The 15,887-nt window shown below is 37.5% G+C and overlaps 2 protein-coding genes across 2 annotated transcripts; one reads left to right on the forward strand and one right to left on the reverse strand.

Moving 5' to 3' along the window:
• Positions 1-3,735: 3,735 nt before the first annotated feature.
• Positions 3,736-6,393, forward strand: LOC104095815 (protein LEAD-SENSITIVE 1). The gene is made up of 2 exons (XM_009602034.4): positions 3,736-4,010; positions 5,499-6,393. The coding sequence occupies exons 1-2, from the start codon at positions 3,917-3,919 to the stop codon at positions 6,167-6,169; spliced, it is 765 nt and encodes a 254-aa protein (XP_009600329.1). The 5' UTR covers positions 3,736-3,916; the 3' UTR covers positions 6,170-6,393.
• A 1,229-nt stretch (positions 6,394-7,622) lies between these two features.
• Positions 7,623-10,062, reverse strand: LOC104095816 (aluminum-activated malate transporter 10). The gene is made up of 6 exons (XM_009602035.4): positions 9,474-10,062; positions 9,203-9,343; positions 8,840-9,112; positions 8,623-8,741; positions 8,377-8,520; positions 7,623-8,258 (listed from the first exon to the last, which is right to left on the reverse strand). The coding sequence occupies exons 1-6, from the start codon at positions 9,802-9,804 to the stop codon at positions 7,770-7,772; spliced, it is 1,497 nt and encodes a 498-aa protein (XP_009600330.3). The 5' UTR covers positions 9,805-10,062; the 3' UTR covers positions 7,623-7,769.
• Positions 10,063-15,887: the final 5,825 nt, after the last annotated feature.

The raw sequence follows: 15,887 nt of genomic DNA on the forward strand, positions 1-15,887 counted from the left end.
GGATGAGTAAATAGGATTTAAGAAAATATTCCATAATCACATGGAAGTTATCTTGAATATAAATGTTAAATGAAAAAGTAAAATCATAGATTCATAATCTATGGGGAAAAAATACGTGTAACCGGTGTATACATCATGTCTAAATTACCTCTAATCATCAATATTGAACATTATTACAAAAAAGACTTAACTTTTTTAGGCTGTGATTTAACATCTATTTTCTGAGTTATGATTTAACTTTATTTTTAACATTTTCTTTACTTGATCACGGATTTTTAATATAAAATTTAAAGTATTTTCTTTTAATATTCAAAGTGATAAAAGGTTTTACAAAAGACACCTGGAGCATGTTTGGATAGGCTTGTTCTAAGTGACTTTTAAGCCAAAAGTCATAAGTTAGGAATTCTAGCTTTTGGCTTATTTTTGTCATTTTAACTTAAAAACAAATGATTAAAAGCATTTTTAAATTTTATCCAAACACTACAAAATGACTTAAAAGTTATTTTGGCTTAAAAGCACTTAAAATAAGCCAATCAAAACGGGCACCTAATTTGGTAAGGTACTGATTACTGATAAGGATTTCCTCTCTGTTATCTCTGCCCTGCCCCTTCAGAGTTTGGAGCCAAAATGTGGTTCTTTTGGACTTAAAGAACCAAAATATGTGGGGAAAAAACTTGGGAACCATAATATATATAGCGCGGTATTTCACCGCGCTATACCTTAACGACATGTTTGTCTGTTAAGGTATAGCGCGGTGAAATACCACGCTATATTTGAACTTTGGGCCCACTAATAATTCTTCTGGTATTAACTGACAAGCCAATAATTCAACAGGGTATAACGCGGTGAAATACCGCACCACTGCCAATCTTCTGAACTTAATTGGCAGACCAATAATTCAACTGGGTATAGCGCGCATATTTAAGGCGCTATACGTCAAATTTTTCCTTATTTAAAGAGTTTCAAAAGGATTTTGTAAAAATCCATTCAGAATCCTTCAAGTCTTCCGAAATATTTGTTCGTTAAGTTATTTTGCATTTTGTCATAATGTCTGAAGAGCGAAGAATTAGGGTTTCATTATATTAGGGGTGAGGTTGTGGTGGAGAATAACTCAGTACACTATAGTTGTTCTCCACATTGTCATGTTAAGTTTCCACTTACAATGGAGTACGATACATTGGTATCGTTGTTATGTAAAAAAATGAGTGTGAGCAAACGTTCGGTGAATATTAAAGTAACCGGAAGATATCTGTATTCTGTTACTCCGCAAGGGATTGCTTGTTATGCCGAGTTTAACATCGAAGACGATGAAACTTTAAAAGATTTTTTGAGGACTCCGGATGAACATCGGGAATATCTTATGATAAAAATGTTGGAAATGTACGTTAAGGCTGAATACGTTCGCAATAATGAGGTTCTGCAAAGTAGGGATATCCTCAATCATCAGGTAGTTATTTTGGAGCAGTTTTAGCCGAACAGGTTCCGGGTGAAAACAGGAATCGTGAGTATACGCAACACATATAAAGCCAGGCCAAGTAAACTTAAGTATACATGTACATGCGCGCCCTCCAGCAAATCCAACAAATCCCTGCAATAGGGGAGATTATGTCGAGCCTCGACCTCGCGTCCGTAGCCTCGCCTATCAACCCACCTTCTAGCTAAAGGAAGAAATGTTGGAGGTGGTACATCCGAAGCGATGGGTGGTAGAGGTGGTTGCAATTGTAGGAACCGCTCCTAGGCCCAAACCTAATATAGAAACCGGTATCCTGAAGGCGTCTGACTATACGGGGATGGAGATGGTGGGCCCTAAGAAAGTCCCACATATCGTCTACTCCTCTAGCATGGAACGTCTGGGCCAATACCCGCCCCTCCCATATGTACGAAGACATATGCTCGGCCTGTAGCAACAGTAGCTCTAGCGAGGCAGGTCCGGGATGCACAGGCGGAACCTCCATGACGACACTGTAAACCGAACAATATTAATTAAAGTATTTTTATTTTTCATTGTTTAACATTTTTAATATTTTATATGTTAGTTTACTATTTAATATGTTTGTTTCTTATTTTATATGTTAATTTATTATTTTTTATGTTAGTTTATTATTTATATGCTAGTTTATTATTTTATAAGTTTGTTTGTTACTCACCTATTTTTGACTATAATAAAATTAAATAATTAATTTTCATAACTATACAAGATTTAATTATTAAATATTCATATAACAATACTTTGTGTGAGTCCAAATGAACCACATTTTGGTTCCAGACTCGATATTTGAGGCCCAGTTGCACCAAGGTATACAATGTTCTTGTGTTCATGATGAGAAATATTTTCCAATTTATCACTCAACAGGTCTGTTATTTTATATGTTAGTTTATTATTTTATATGTTTGTTTGTTACTCACCTATTTTTGACTATAATAAAATTAAATAATTAATTTTCATAACTATAAAGGATTTAATTATTAAATATTCATATAACAATACTTAGTTTGACAAATATTGTTGTTTTCTAATATTATTTTCTTACGTTTGTTGACTAAAATTCGAGAGAGTTTGTGTTTGAACTATTAGCTTTTTTCAGATATTTTTGGGTTTAACAGATAATTAAATGATTAAATTCAATAACTACAAAGATACTACGCTAAAGGGCACTACATTTTACTACGCTAAAAGGGTACTACATTACAAATACGAGCACTACATTAGGGCACAAGATTTGGTAATAAGGTCACATATTCATATATGTACAACAATAACATCTAAATAAGGTTAATTATTCCTAAAATAATAATTTATCTATTTTACTAGTCTTTTAGTAAATAAATAATCTAAACCGGATAAAAATAACAAATTAATTTAATCAAAAACAATAACGAAAAAACATATATCACAGTAAAAATTAACTAATTAACATTTTGTCTAACAACTAATAACAATTTTTCTATTTTACTAATTTTTTTAGCACACTAATAATATAATCCGGATAAAAAATAACAAATTAATTAAATCGCAAAACAATTACGAAATAACATAGAGCACAGTAAAAAATAACCAATAGGTATTTTTTATACATGAGTTTTAACAAAAACTAAATCGGAATATCTCGATTTTAATTTTCTAGAAACTTGAAAATTAGTGATTTGGAGCCGAAATGAGCAACTCACTACGAGATAATGCCTTAACTAGGATGTGAGACCGAAAATCTATAATTTTTGTGGGACCGGTGGACTCCAAGCGGATTTTTTTTGCTAAAAAATTGGGGGGACCGCTGTTGGGAGTTTTTAAGGGGGGGTGTGTTCTGTTTTGTTTGGGGAAGAAGATGGCCGGCTTATTTGTGTAGGTATAGCGCGTATATATAGAGCGCTATCGTATAGAGCAGTACATATGTGCGCTATACATTTCCGTCCATTTGAGTTCAAGTATAGCACGGTATTTTACCGCATTTTTCCTCCGTATATTTTTGTTCTTTGAGTCCAAAAGAACCATTTGTTTTTTTCTTTAACATTTATTTTCATTCTGACCCCGTCAGTCAAAAAGAGAGAGAATGAGAGAGAAAGCAAAGCTCGTGGAAACAAGAGGATATTGGGACCCACAAGAAAAGAACATGCAACATCATAATTGTCTTTGATTTTATTTGTTCTATATATTTTATTTATTCATAACTTTCATTGGTAACGGTTGTTGAGTAGATTCTGCAGTGAACCTATCACCTTCTACCACGTCATTTTGTCTCCATTTGTTTAAAGAAACATGAAATGCGTCCATTTGTTTGAGTAATCAATTTCCTTTTGCAGTGGGGTTGGCCTGGAATTGTTAAAGATTGCAACTTTATTTTAAGTACATTTGCATTTTGGAGAAGAGAGGAGTACTGGACTCTGGACTCTGGAGGAGTAAAAGGAAGAGAGGGAGAAGATGGGTTTGCTGACAAACAGAGTGGAGAGAAGTGAGATTAAAGCAGGAGACCATATCTACACTTACCGAGCTGTCTTTGCTTATTCTCACCATGGTAAATATTCACTAATTCCTCAATTCCTAGTCCACATAAAGCTAGAAATTAATGAGAATTTTGCATGTTTTCCATTTTCATTTCATCACTTTTGGCCCAAAATTTATGATCTTTGATCGATGCATATCAGAAAGCGGAAATGTGGGTTCTTCTGAATTACTATTTATCTACTATTTGGTTGCCTTCTTTTTCCCTTGCATTCTGCAGATTGCTGCTGTGTAAAGTTCGAGTTTAAAGTCCGCCGATTTCATCTTAGGTTTTTCTGTTTCTTTTGTTGTAATTTCTGCTTTCATTTCTTTTTCTTTTAAACCTTTGATTAATTGATTTGGTTCTAAACACAAGATTTGTCTTTTCACAATGATTTTCAACTTTCTCCTATGTGCTTGAGATTATTTAATCAAGTATTAGCTTTTATTTACTTCCATTTGTTAATTTGCCCCTCTCTCGTTTGACCCACAAATTGTGTAGAAATTTCCTGCATTAGAAAAAAAATAACTTTTTGGTGCTTGAGCAATAAATAGCTTATTCTATAAATGGGGGTTCATATTTGTGTATGGCTTCAGTAATGTACATTTGCTTAATCTAGGACTTAAGCTATGCTCAAAAGCAGGAAAAGTCTAAGGCTAATTAAAGTAACGCGGATAAACTTTTGAGAGGCCATTTTACCTGATAAACTCAACTGGTCTAAACTTATCTGTTTCACTCAAACATAGTGGGATGACATTGAGCAAATTAGACTAAAATAGGCATCGAAGGTGTTGCTTACCATCAGCCAGTTCTCTAATCACTGAATTCCATCCTATCAAAACCACGTCTACCTTGATGTTGCATTCAGAGTTTTCTTTTACAGATAGATGTGCTTGTCTATTTTATAGTTAAAATCATGACGTCTTATGTGTACTTGGTTCAACTCTTAAACACCTCAAGACTTCTTGAGTCTTGATTCATGAATTAAATGGTAAGCTTCTTTCATGTGGACATAAATCTGGTCTCTGCAGGCTCCTTTTCTTATGAATTTTCTTCACTGACTCTCTGGTCTTTTCATGGTGTGATTATTAGGGGATTAAAAGACAGCAGTAGAACTCTTAAAATTGGCTTTGCATGCCATCTATACCTTATGACAATAATAACTGGAAAAGCTAATTATACATAGACACACTAAGAGACCCTCTAATATCATGTGTATGGAAGTACTTCACCCTCATCAAACTACTTAAAAAGTTCGCTATGGATACTTTGATCTTGGTTGATCTGAAAAAATGGCCTTCCAAAAGAGAAAAACAAACATTTTCCTGTGAATCAGCTGTGGTTACTAAGACATACAAGTCATTGTTGAGTCACTGCTGGTTCATACTTCATATTGATCCAATTTATCATACTATTTGAACTAGTGTTAAATGGTGAGTTTCATTTCTTTTTCCAAAAACAAGTAAAGAGACAGTCATCATATTTCACAAGTCTTAGCTTCTAAGCAATTTGGTGGGATAGGTATTTTTGTTGGTGGGAGCAAAGTGGTTCATTTTACGCTGGTCGAGAGCTCTTCAGATGCTGCTGATGAAATATCAGGCCTTTCTTCGTCCTGTCCATTCTTTCCCGACTGTGGATTTAGGCTCCCTAACAGTAATGTTGTTCTTTCTTGTCTGAATTGCTTTCTCCGTAATGGTTCACTCTACAGCTTTGAATATGGAGTAAGCCCCTCTGTTTTCCTTGCCAAAGTGCGAGGGGGCACTTGCACTACTGCTGTGTCAGACCCTCCAGAGATGGTTATCCACCGAGCAATGCATCTTCTCCAGAATGGATTTGGGAACTATGATGTGTTCCAAAACAACTGTGAGGACTTTGCGTTGTATTGCAAAACAGGTCTTCTGACACTTGATAGATTGGGAGTTGGAAGAAGTGGACAAGCTTCTTCTGTTGTTGGTGCTCCTTTAGCTGCACTTCTTTCCTCCCCTCTGAAGTTGCTAATTCCTAGTCCTGTTGGCGTGGCCACTGTTACAGCGGGAATGTACTGTATGAGCAGATACGCTACTGACATTGGTGTTCGAAGTGATGTCATAAAAGTTGCAGTCGAAGACTTAGCTGTAAACCTTGGCTGGGGAAGCAGCAATGAAGGAGCAATTGTGGAACATGAGGATTCTAATCACTTACTTGACAGGTGACATCATTCTCATGGTATTGCATATAAAATGCTACTGATGTTGTACTTATCAATTTGGGATAATTAGTCTAGTTCACATCTTATCATAAGCATTCTGGTCCAGGAACTGCCATTTGGCTGTCCATGTGCGCCACCCATAATGATCCTATTGTACATTGAAAGTAAGTTATTGGTGTTAGTTTGTTATCCTGCATACTAATATATGTCTTCACAGTTTCTTAGCAAGTCATTCTAATTATGGAGCCAAACTTTTGGTACATAATAGCTGAAAATATGGACTTGTTACAGAATACAAATTATCCTTCCCTTGTCACACCTCCCTCCCATTGTTGAGCCTTTCCTTTAATGATTGGCGAAATCATTTACTTATTTGAAGTTGGTGGGTATTCTTTCCAAAGCTAAATCCAGCTAGAACTCTGCCGGATTCAGGGCAAATTCTGGGATGAAACCGAGAGAAGAGAAGTATTCCACGGACTCCCTGGCCTTCCTGTAGTAGAAGGATAACCTTCTGATATCGACAACAAACTTTTCAGACCTCTGCTCTATCTATCAAGAATGTCCATTTCTGGTTACCAACAGATTTTCCTTATCAAAGAATTTCTATGTAACATCATTTCTAGGTACAGACAATTTTACCTACTTATGATTTTCCCTATTATTTAATTTTGACGAGTGAGGTCACTGTGATGTTTTGGTTGAAAATACACTATAAGGAGTTCAGATCATTCTACCAGTTTCAAGCTAGAGTTGACAGGGTAAAAATAAAACCACTAAGTATTCATGCCTCTTAAAAACTTTGTGCCTTCTGGCCACAAGCCAGAAATGCATAAAACTTAGCTACATAAAATGTCTAAGGTTAAGTTTAGTTTAGTTATATCTGCCAAGTGGGAAAAAAAAAATCAACTGCAGCTCAGCAGCTGTAGTTTCTGGCGCATAATTTCTAAAGCTTGACATCTAATTAGGCCATTGGCTTTTGGGTCCCGCCACCAGGGATAGAGTTCCACTTTGCTAAAGCAAGAGAAAGAGTTGCAGTAACAATTAGGTTTGGTGATCTTGGAATGCACTTGGCAGTACGGTGCATGCTGCTGTCATGCAGTTTAATTGCCTTAGAGATCTATATATTCTCTCGTTCATTCAAGAGAATAAGAGGCTGAACTTTCACCACCTTCATTTATGTTCTCATAACGGGGATTAGGTTATTCTCTAATAGTAATAGTAATGCCATGACAGATTTACGTGGAGGAACAAACTTAAATAGCTTAGTTAATCTCGTTGTATCATTTGTAATTCTACTAACTAGTTAAACTTACATAAAATCATTTATGTCTACAAAAAGGTTCAGAATATGTAAAAACATGGTTCTTTATCCTCTGCGCTTATTTCAAGAGTAGAAAAATGGAGGAAAAGACAGAGAGAAATGCAGCAAAATAGAAGGAGAAAGAAAGTTCACCCTATTCCTCAAAAGTCCCTAGTATAGTATTGAAAGTTATCTCTTTTCTGTACAATATGCAGTTTACAGTAATAGATTTCTCATAAAAGTGAAAGCCTGTCAGCTATTGGGAAGAAACCCCACCATGTTCGATTCATCCTATAATGGTAACTCAGACTTTTTGAAGAGTCGTCATTGTTACTTCATGTTCATTACCATCATTTTCATTTAACTTTGTTTGAGTTTGTTTGGACTTCTTGCTGCTATCATCTTTGAATTGTGCTTGGCTTGCCAGTTCATTGACCTCCTTCACAATCCCTTCTATTCTTGATGCTATTTCTATGAGCAGTGATGTTAGAGTGGCCATTTGAACAATTTCCATGAGTGATAGCGCAGTAGGTTTCAAGATAGACTCTTCTGTACCAGTAGGTGCCTCTTCAGTTTTGGGATCTGGGGTTGGTATATGCTGGTAACTTGGGAGTGTCTTGAGGGCATTTTGAAGGCCTTCTACCGAAGAATTCATTTCATCAACAAGTATATCTAGCTTTGTTGAATTTGTCAACGTTTTTATCATACTCGACAGCTCTTTTAGCACGTTAGAGGAGCTAGTACCTAATCTCATGCAGACGTCGTTGAGAGGCTTCTTAAGGAACTCAGGAGTCTGTGGCCACAAGCAAAAACAAAAATGATATAAACGCAAATACTAGCTTCGCAGAAAATATGTTAGCAAGACTTGTTCAGAAAGCTAGAATTTTTTGAATAGGAGTGCTTCTTTTTACCTCAGTATTGGAGTTAATGCCTCCATGGAGAGTCTCAATGCAATAGGCACAGCTTCTCATTGAAGCTCCAATCTTGAGGTACTGTTTCCATGGATGTCGGAAATTGAATTTTCCATGTGCTGGCTCCCATCTGGCAAAATTGGCCTGTAATACAAGAGGTAGAGTTTATCTTATATTAGCAAAACTGGAGAGAGTTTTGATATTACATGCTGGATCGATCATTATTTGAGAAAGTTGTTGACTAACCATGGATTCTTCAGCAGCCTTAGAATTAAGTACACATCTGTATCCTTGCAATCTCTTACTGGAATCTTTCTCATCTAAATTTTTACTGCCATCTACTCTGAATTTCTCAGCAGCATATCCTGAAATATTAAAGTCCAAAAACTAGTATTAGTTTCTTCATTCATTGAGAGCATACACTTGTGATATCATTGTTCAGTTATCTAATGCATAGTATTACCTTCTAAGGAATCAGCAAGTTTTTGAAGGTTAGTACTAATGAGATGATGCAGCTCCGTCCCAGCCCAAACAGGACACAAAATCATGGTAATGAAAAGACAGATGGTGGCCCCAATAGCAATAGTGGAGACCCTTTCATGAGCCAATTCAACCAACTTATCAACGCGATACCCTGACACTGACACTAAGCTGAAGGTAAGAATGAAGATCATGGCACCATAATCAAATCGCGCTTTTATAGTAGGTATAAATCGAGAAAAGGTTGCTGCAGCAGCTGCAAGGAAGATATGTTTAAAACATGTGAGCAATCCACAACTAGTATAAAGTTCTCATAAACATATAGTAATAAGAAACTGTTACTTACCTAAGAGAAAAACTGAAGCTTGGAGAATAATAGGTTCAAATCTGTCTCCAGATTGACTTGCAACCCAATGAACACCAATTCCTAGAGATCCAGCTAGACATGTTCCAATAGCTCTATTTACACACTTATATAGTGTAGAACCTGCCATATGGGAATCGGATTTTGACTCCAAATCAATACCATTACCAAAAGTCTGTTTGCACAATGAATTAATTCACACACACAAAAAAAAAAAAGAAGATAAATCATAGTGTGACATATGAATACTCACCTACAGTGTACTCAAAAACTACTACAACTGTCATAACTGCCCACATAGCATTCCCTCCAACGCCATCATACAAAGGCCTCATGTAATAAAACAGTGACACAATAGAAAGAGCCAATCCTACTTTGAGGCAATGAATAACCTTTTTTGGCTCATTTACAGCTAAATTCCATGCCTTGTCAAGAAACTTGGTGATGTTTGAAACAAACCCCATTACTAAGCTTAACAATCTACATGTTTGCCTTGACTCTGGCACTAAAATTTGCGAAGAGCCACTAGGCATATTGACCCTCCATTCCAAGCTTGCAGCAGACACTTCATTTTCCTTAACCATTTTTGCTAAAACACACACCTTGTCCAAACTTTTCGTTTTTGTCAGGTAAAATGTGAGATTGATTTGGTTAAGCTTTGAGAAGGACTGCTGAGGATAGAGACTTCAAATTACCATGTATTGGAGAATTCAGCTTTCACAATCAAAGCTGGAAAACTTCATGAGTTGCTAGTCAAGTATGTCATATGCACATATATATACTCATGCTCCAAGATTTGATTTTGTACGTTTGTAGGATTGTACGGGAAAACTTTATATTTTAGTTAGGTAAGTTCAGGATTTTTTATTTTAAACAAATAGTGGGCAGGGATTTGATATTCAAATCTATTCCTAGTGCTTTTTTCTATGAATACAACAGTATGCCTAAAAACTAACATATCAAACATTAGTGGAACCTAATGTAAAAACGTCATCAGTTGGTTTTTGTTTCATTTGTTTCTCGACTAAGATTATCCTCATATCTTGATTAGGTTATCCTTCATAGATAATAAATCATGGCCTCTTTTTCCTTCAGATTTCTACATATATGGAGTCATAAATTCTAAACAAAATAATAGTGGAGTTTATTAAAATTGCAATAATGAGTTCACCCTCAGCTTGCATTTCAATCAAATCCAGAGTCCTGTTTTCCCCTTTAGCTTCTTTCTAATTCTATCATAAGTATAGTGCAATAATCGGTCCACCACAACGAAATGGAAGCCAAGAAATTTGGATTCCATTTGAGTTTCTTTGTTGTCCTTCTTATCCTTCATGTTATGCATATGCTATCGATAAAAAAATTTATTAAAAAAAAATCCCTTTTTAAATGAGAATTTCCTAATCTTCTTAGCACTTGCACTCCACTGCTGCTATTGGTTTTCTGCTAAGAATCCAAACGAATGGCGTGCATATATTCATAATTAAAATATCAAAATACTAAAGCAAGAATTCAGCAAAATCTATGAGTGGATAATGAAATTCTTACGTGCAGCAGTTATAGTATGAAAATACATTTGATTTCCCACGCTATTTTGGTCAAGCCATCTTGATATATTATACCTAGAGTTTGATTATAATTAAATTCTAATAGTTTTAGGATTTCCCAGGGAAAAAAACTTTCTGCTCCGCACTTAATATTATCTTTGTGTTTATGCTTTCTCCTACGCATGTCTGCTTAGTGCCATATGTCTAGACAAAATGGAGAGATAGGGGTGACATTAGGAAATCGTCTCAACTTGCCGCTAATCAAAAAAGTAAATCGTCACAACTTGCCCATATAAGAAACCTAAGAGTTTAAATTCACTGATGAGTGACGATGTAAAAGATAATTATAGAATCATGTCACTTATTATCGATAAATATTTTATCTTTATAACATTAATTATACAAATGATAACTAATAAATGATTATAACATATTAGATTACATTGATAGTGTAACAAACCTTTATACTGTGTGTTATATAACTTAATAAATTCAAAAAGAAAAAAAGATATAGTACAAAGTAGACCTCAAAAGTTATATTTGGAAATCGTCCTCCAATGACTTTGTAGTAATTAGGTAAAATCATTTCTGCGTTGGTAAGACCTAAACTTAGGCCTTTCTCTGTGTTGGAACAACATGACCTAATTCTGCACTACTACTACTACTAGTGCATGCTTTTTTAATTCAACCTAGCTAGAAAGGCCCTTTAACTCTTCATATTTAAATTTGATTTCACGTCCAATACAGTACGGAAATGTTTAAAAAAACAAACCGTTTATGATAAACGGCTAAGATTTAGCCTAACAGCAACCCCCTCTCCCCAAAACCAAACATCACCGTGATTTAATATCTAATTAATTATGCTTGTGTAATCAAGTTAGTCTTCAAATTAGGTCACGAAGCACGACTGACGTACGACTAACCTTGTGCTTTCATGAATATTCCTCCTTATTAGTCTGCTAATCTATTTTAACCTGATAAGTGCTATCATCACTTGGAAAGTATCAAGGGAACTTCCCTCACGTTACACGAACAACAACATATACAATTTGAAAAGCTATCTCAACTATCAAATATTAATTAGTTAAACTTAACTTAATCTTTACATAGAGTTTAATTTTTTTACACTGATAAATTTTACACTGTTTGTAGGTCTTGAAAGCTAATATAACATATTAAATTGCTAGTGCAAAATTTCGATTACACTGTCAACGAATGTAAATTAAATCTTGTTATGTATATCGCCTTATGAACAGCGGCGTTTTAGCAAGCTCTTAACATCATGTTAGCTACCATGCATGCAAAACAGAAAAACATACTTGGAGAACCCCCCTACCTGTTAGTATTTATAACTTGTACTGCTGCTAATTTCAACAATTAAATGAGCTGTTTTCGAAGTCAATTGTGCTATGTTTTACCTCTGTATATGGTCAAAATAGATTTCGGCCTTTCTACGTTCGATCGAGTTCAAGTGGTAAGAAGTCGGAGTGGGATTTTGGGAGTGAGCTCCGAAGACAGTATTAACAAGCCTCGAGTCCGAAGGCTGCTCGAGGAGTCGATTCGATAACTTTATCGAGCCCGTGACCAAATCGATCCGCAAGGCATTGATTCGAGGTCGGAAATGCGTGACGCCCATCCCGAAGGTCGAACTCGAGCCAAGACCGAAGGGCTCGACCCAGTAACGAGTTCGAGCCAGTATCGAGCTCACAGACAAGAGTCGTTGCAATAGCACCAAGAGAGAGAATCTTGGCGGGAATCGAGGAAGAGACAAATCATCATGGGTCCTCCACTATATGCTTTATTTTATTATTTTTTGCTATAAATAAAGTAATGACCCTCTACTATAAAAGGGGGATCCTTGTAAGCTATGGACACACTGAATACACGGAAAAAAAAGATACCTCCTTGTGCTTGTTTTACTTCATTTTATTCGTTCTTTCTTATTCATTATTCCCACTGTCATAGTCAAGAATATTCGTATTGCTATCTTTCTATACGATTTGTATCAAAAGGGTATCATGTATCCTTATAACTATACATAAATTTAACGTCATCCGATTTTTCGGGTAAACAGTTTGGCGCCCACCGTGGGGCTAAGGATAACAGTGATTGTTTGATATAAATCTGCAGTACACACCAATTTACAACTTCAAATCAGCAATGGCTTTACCTATCAACCACGAAGCCGGCCTTAAAGATGAAACCAACAACTTGGCACCCGGGGGCAGAAGGCCACTTGATGATGGCACTGAGACTCGAATCGAAGTACCCGAAATTCGAGCCGAATTACCATTGGATGTCAATTCACGAATAGCTCTGGAGACGAATCAGCGTTCCAAAACCGGAAAAAAGCATTCAGGGCGGTACTCGATCTGTAGCCCGAGATACCCATAACGCGGGGAAAATCGGAGCCAGCTTACGTATGATTTTCGAGATGCTACAAGCCCAACAAGTAGCGATAGCTCAGTTACAGAGCCAAACTAATATACAAAGCAGGCTGGATCCCAATCCGCTTCGAGAAATCACCCCCAGAACGGAGCCCGCCATAGTGAAATTAAACGAGCAAGAATCGGGGACCACTCCCGAAATTACTAAATTGCTCGAAAAACTCACAAAATGAGTCGAAGTCAACGACAAGAGAATGAAAACATACAATGCCAGGGTCGATCAAATCCCGGGGGCTCCACCAATGATAAAAGGGCTGGATTCGAAAAAGTTCATACAAAAGCCTTTTCCCTCGAGTGCGGCCCCAAAACCAATCCCCAAAAAATTTCGTATGCCCGAAATTCCCAAATATAATAGTTCGACTGATCCTAACGAACACGTCACCTCTTACACATATGCCATCAAAGGTAACGATTTGGAAGACGATGAGATCGAATCCGTGTTGTTGAAAAAGTTCGGGGAGACCCTCTCGAAGGGAGCAATGATCTGGTATCACAATTTGCCGCCTAATTCCATCGATTCTTTTGCCATGTTAGCAGATTCGTTCGTAAAGGCACATGCTGGTGCCATTAAGGTTGCAACAAGGAAATTGGACCTCTTCAATGTAAAGCAAAGGGGTAATGAAATGCTGAGGGAATTCGTATCCCGATTTCAAATGGAACACATGGAATTGCCACCGGTCACAGACGATTGGGCCGTACAAGCTTTCACCCAAGTATTGAATGAGCTGAGTTCGATAGCGTCACGTCGGCTGAAGCAAAATTTAATTGAGTATCCAGCAATAACTTGGGCAGATATACACAACCGATATCAATCAAAAATTAGGGTCGAAAATGACCAGTTGGGAGCTCTGTATGAACCTGTGCATCAGAACAGGACAGCTACTAAAAACCAAAGGGAGATCAACAGAGAATAAAGGTCGAACAGAGACCGATATCAACCGTACGTCGCAGATCGGATGAACAACAGTCCAACGCGCAATACAGTTCAGAACAATCGAAGGATTGATCGAGGGCAAAATTCTCGGGGACTTATGAACAAGAGCGGCTTTGATAAATATTCTGATCCTATAGAAGCACCTCGGTTATCAGAGTATAACTTCAGCGTTGGTGCATCCGCCATCGTGTCGGCTATCGGACGCATTAAAGACACCAAGTGGCCTCGACCCATGCAGACCGATCCTGCCCAAAGGAATCCCAATCAAATGTGTGAATATCATGGCACCCATGGTCACAAAACGGAAGATTGCAGGCAACTAAGAGAGGAAGTAGCCCGCTTATTTAACAAAGGGCACCTTCGAGAATTTTTGAGTGATAGGTCAAAGAACCATTTTAAAAACAGGTATTTTGGCAAGCAAAACGAGCAAGAAGAACCGCAGCATGTCATTCACATGATCATCGGCGGCACCGATACCCCTCAGGGACCAATGCTTAAACGCACTAAAACATCGATTGGGAGTGAAAAGCGATCTCGGACTCAAGATTACGCACCCACGGGGACTTTGTCCTTGGATGATAAAGATGCAGAAGGAGTCATCCAACCTCATAACGATGCACTAGTAATATCAGTACTCATGAATAAAACTAAAATTAAGCGTGTGTTAATCGATCAAGGTAGCTCGGCCAACATCATCAGATTGAAGGTCGTAGAACAGCTCGGTCTGCAGGACCAGATCGTACCCACAACTCTGGTTCTAAACGGATTCAATATGGCATGTGAAACCACCAAAGGCGAGATATTCTTACCAATAAACATAGCCGGAACCATCCAGGAAACGAAGTTTCACGTGATCGAAGGCGACATGAGGTACAACGCCCTTTTCGGAAGGCCATGGATCCATAACATGAGAGTTGTACATTTGACCCTACACCAGGTCCTCAAATTCCCGACATCGAGAGGTGTCAAAACAATGTACGGAGAACAACCGGCCGCAAAAGAAATGTTCGCCGTCGAGGAAGCGAAATCAATATCCTCACCTTCGCCGATAAAGGGATCGAGCTTAGAAGGAGAACGGGACACCAAATAGCAATCACAGATGTCGGCTTCGACCCAGCCAAATAACCAGAAGATCAAAGAAGATGATGGTCAAAGGGTCCCTCGATCTTTCATGATTCCCGATGACTCCGATGCCACCAAATCAACAATTGAAGAACTAGAGCAAATCACACTTATCGAGCACTGGCCCGAGCTAAAGGTATACTTGGGAACGGGGTTGAGCCCCGAACTCAGGAAGAAACTTGTTCAATTTTTTATCGATAACATTGATTGTTTTGCCTGGTCCAACTTAGATATAACAGGGATCCCACCGGACATAACGACGCATCGGCTAAGCTTGGACCCTAGGTTCAGACCGGTGAAGCAAAAGAGAAGACCCTAGTCTGAGGGAAAGCACACATTCATAAAGGACAAGGTAACCAAACTTCTCAAAATAGGGTCCATTCTGGAGGTGAAATATCCCGAATGGTTAGCCAACGTAATTGTAGTGCCTAAAAAAGGGAACAAACTTAGAATCTGTGTGGACTATAAGGATTTGAACAAAGCATGCCCCAAAGATTCCTTTCGGCTGCCCAACATCGATCGCATGATCGATCCCACGGCCGGCCACGAGATCCTCACTTTTCTCGATGCCTATTCCGGGTATAATCAAATTCAGATGAACCCAGAGGACAAGGAAAAGA

The sequence above is a fragment of the Nicotiana tomentosiformis genome, chromosome 1 (assembly GCF_000390325.3).
Source record: "Nicotiana tomentosiformis chromosome 1, ASM39032v3, whole genome shotgun sequence".
In the NCBI taxonomy this organism is placed as follows: domain Eukaryota; kingdom Viridiplantae; phylum Streptophyta; class Magnoliopsida; order Solanales; family Solanaceae; genus Nicotiana; species Nicotiana tomentosiformis.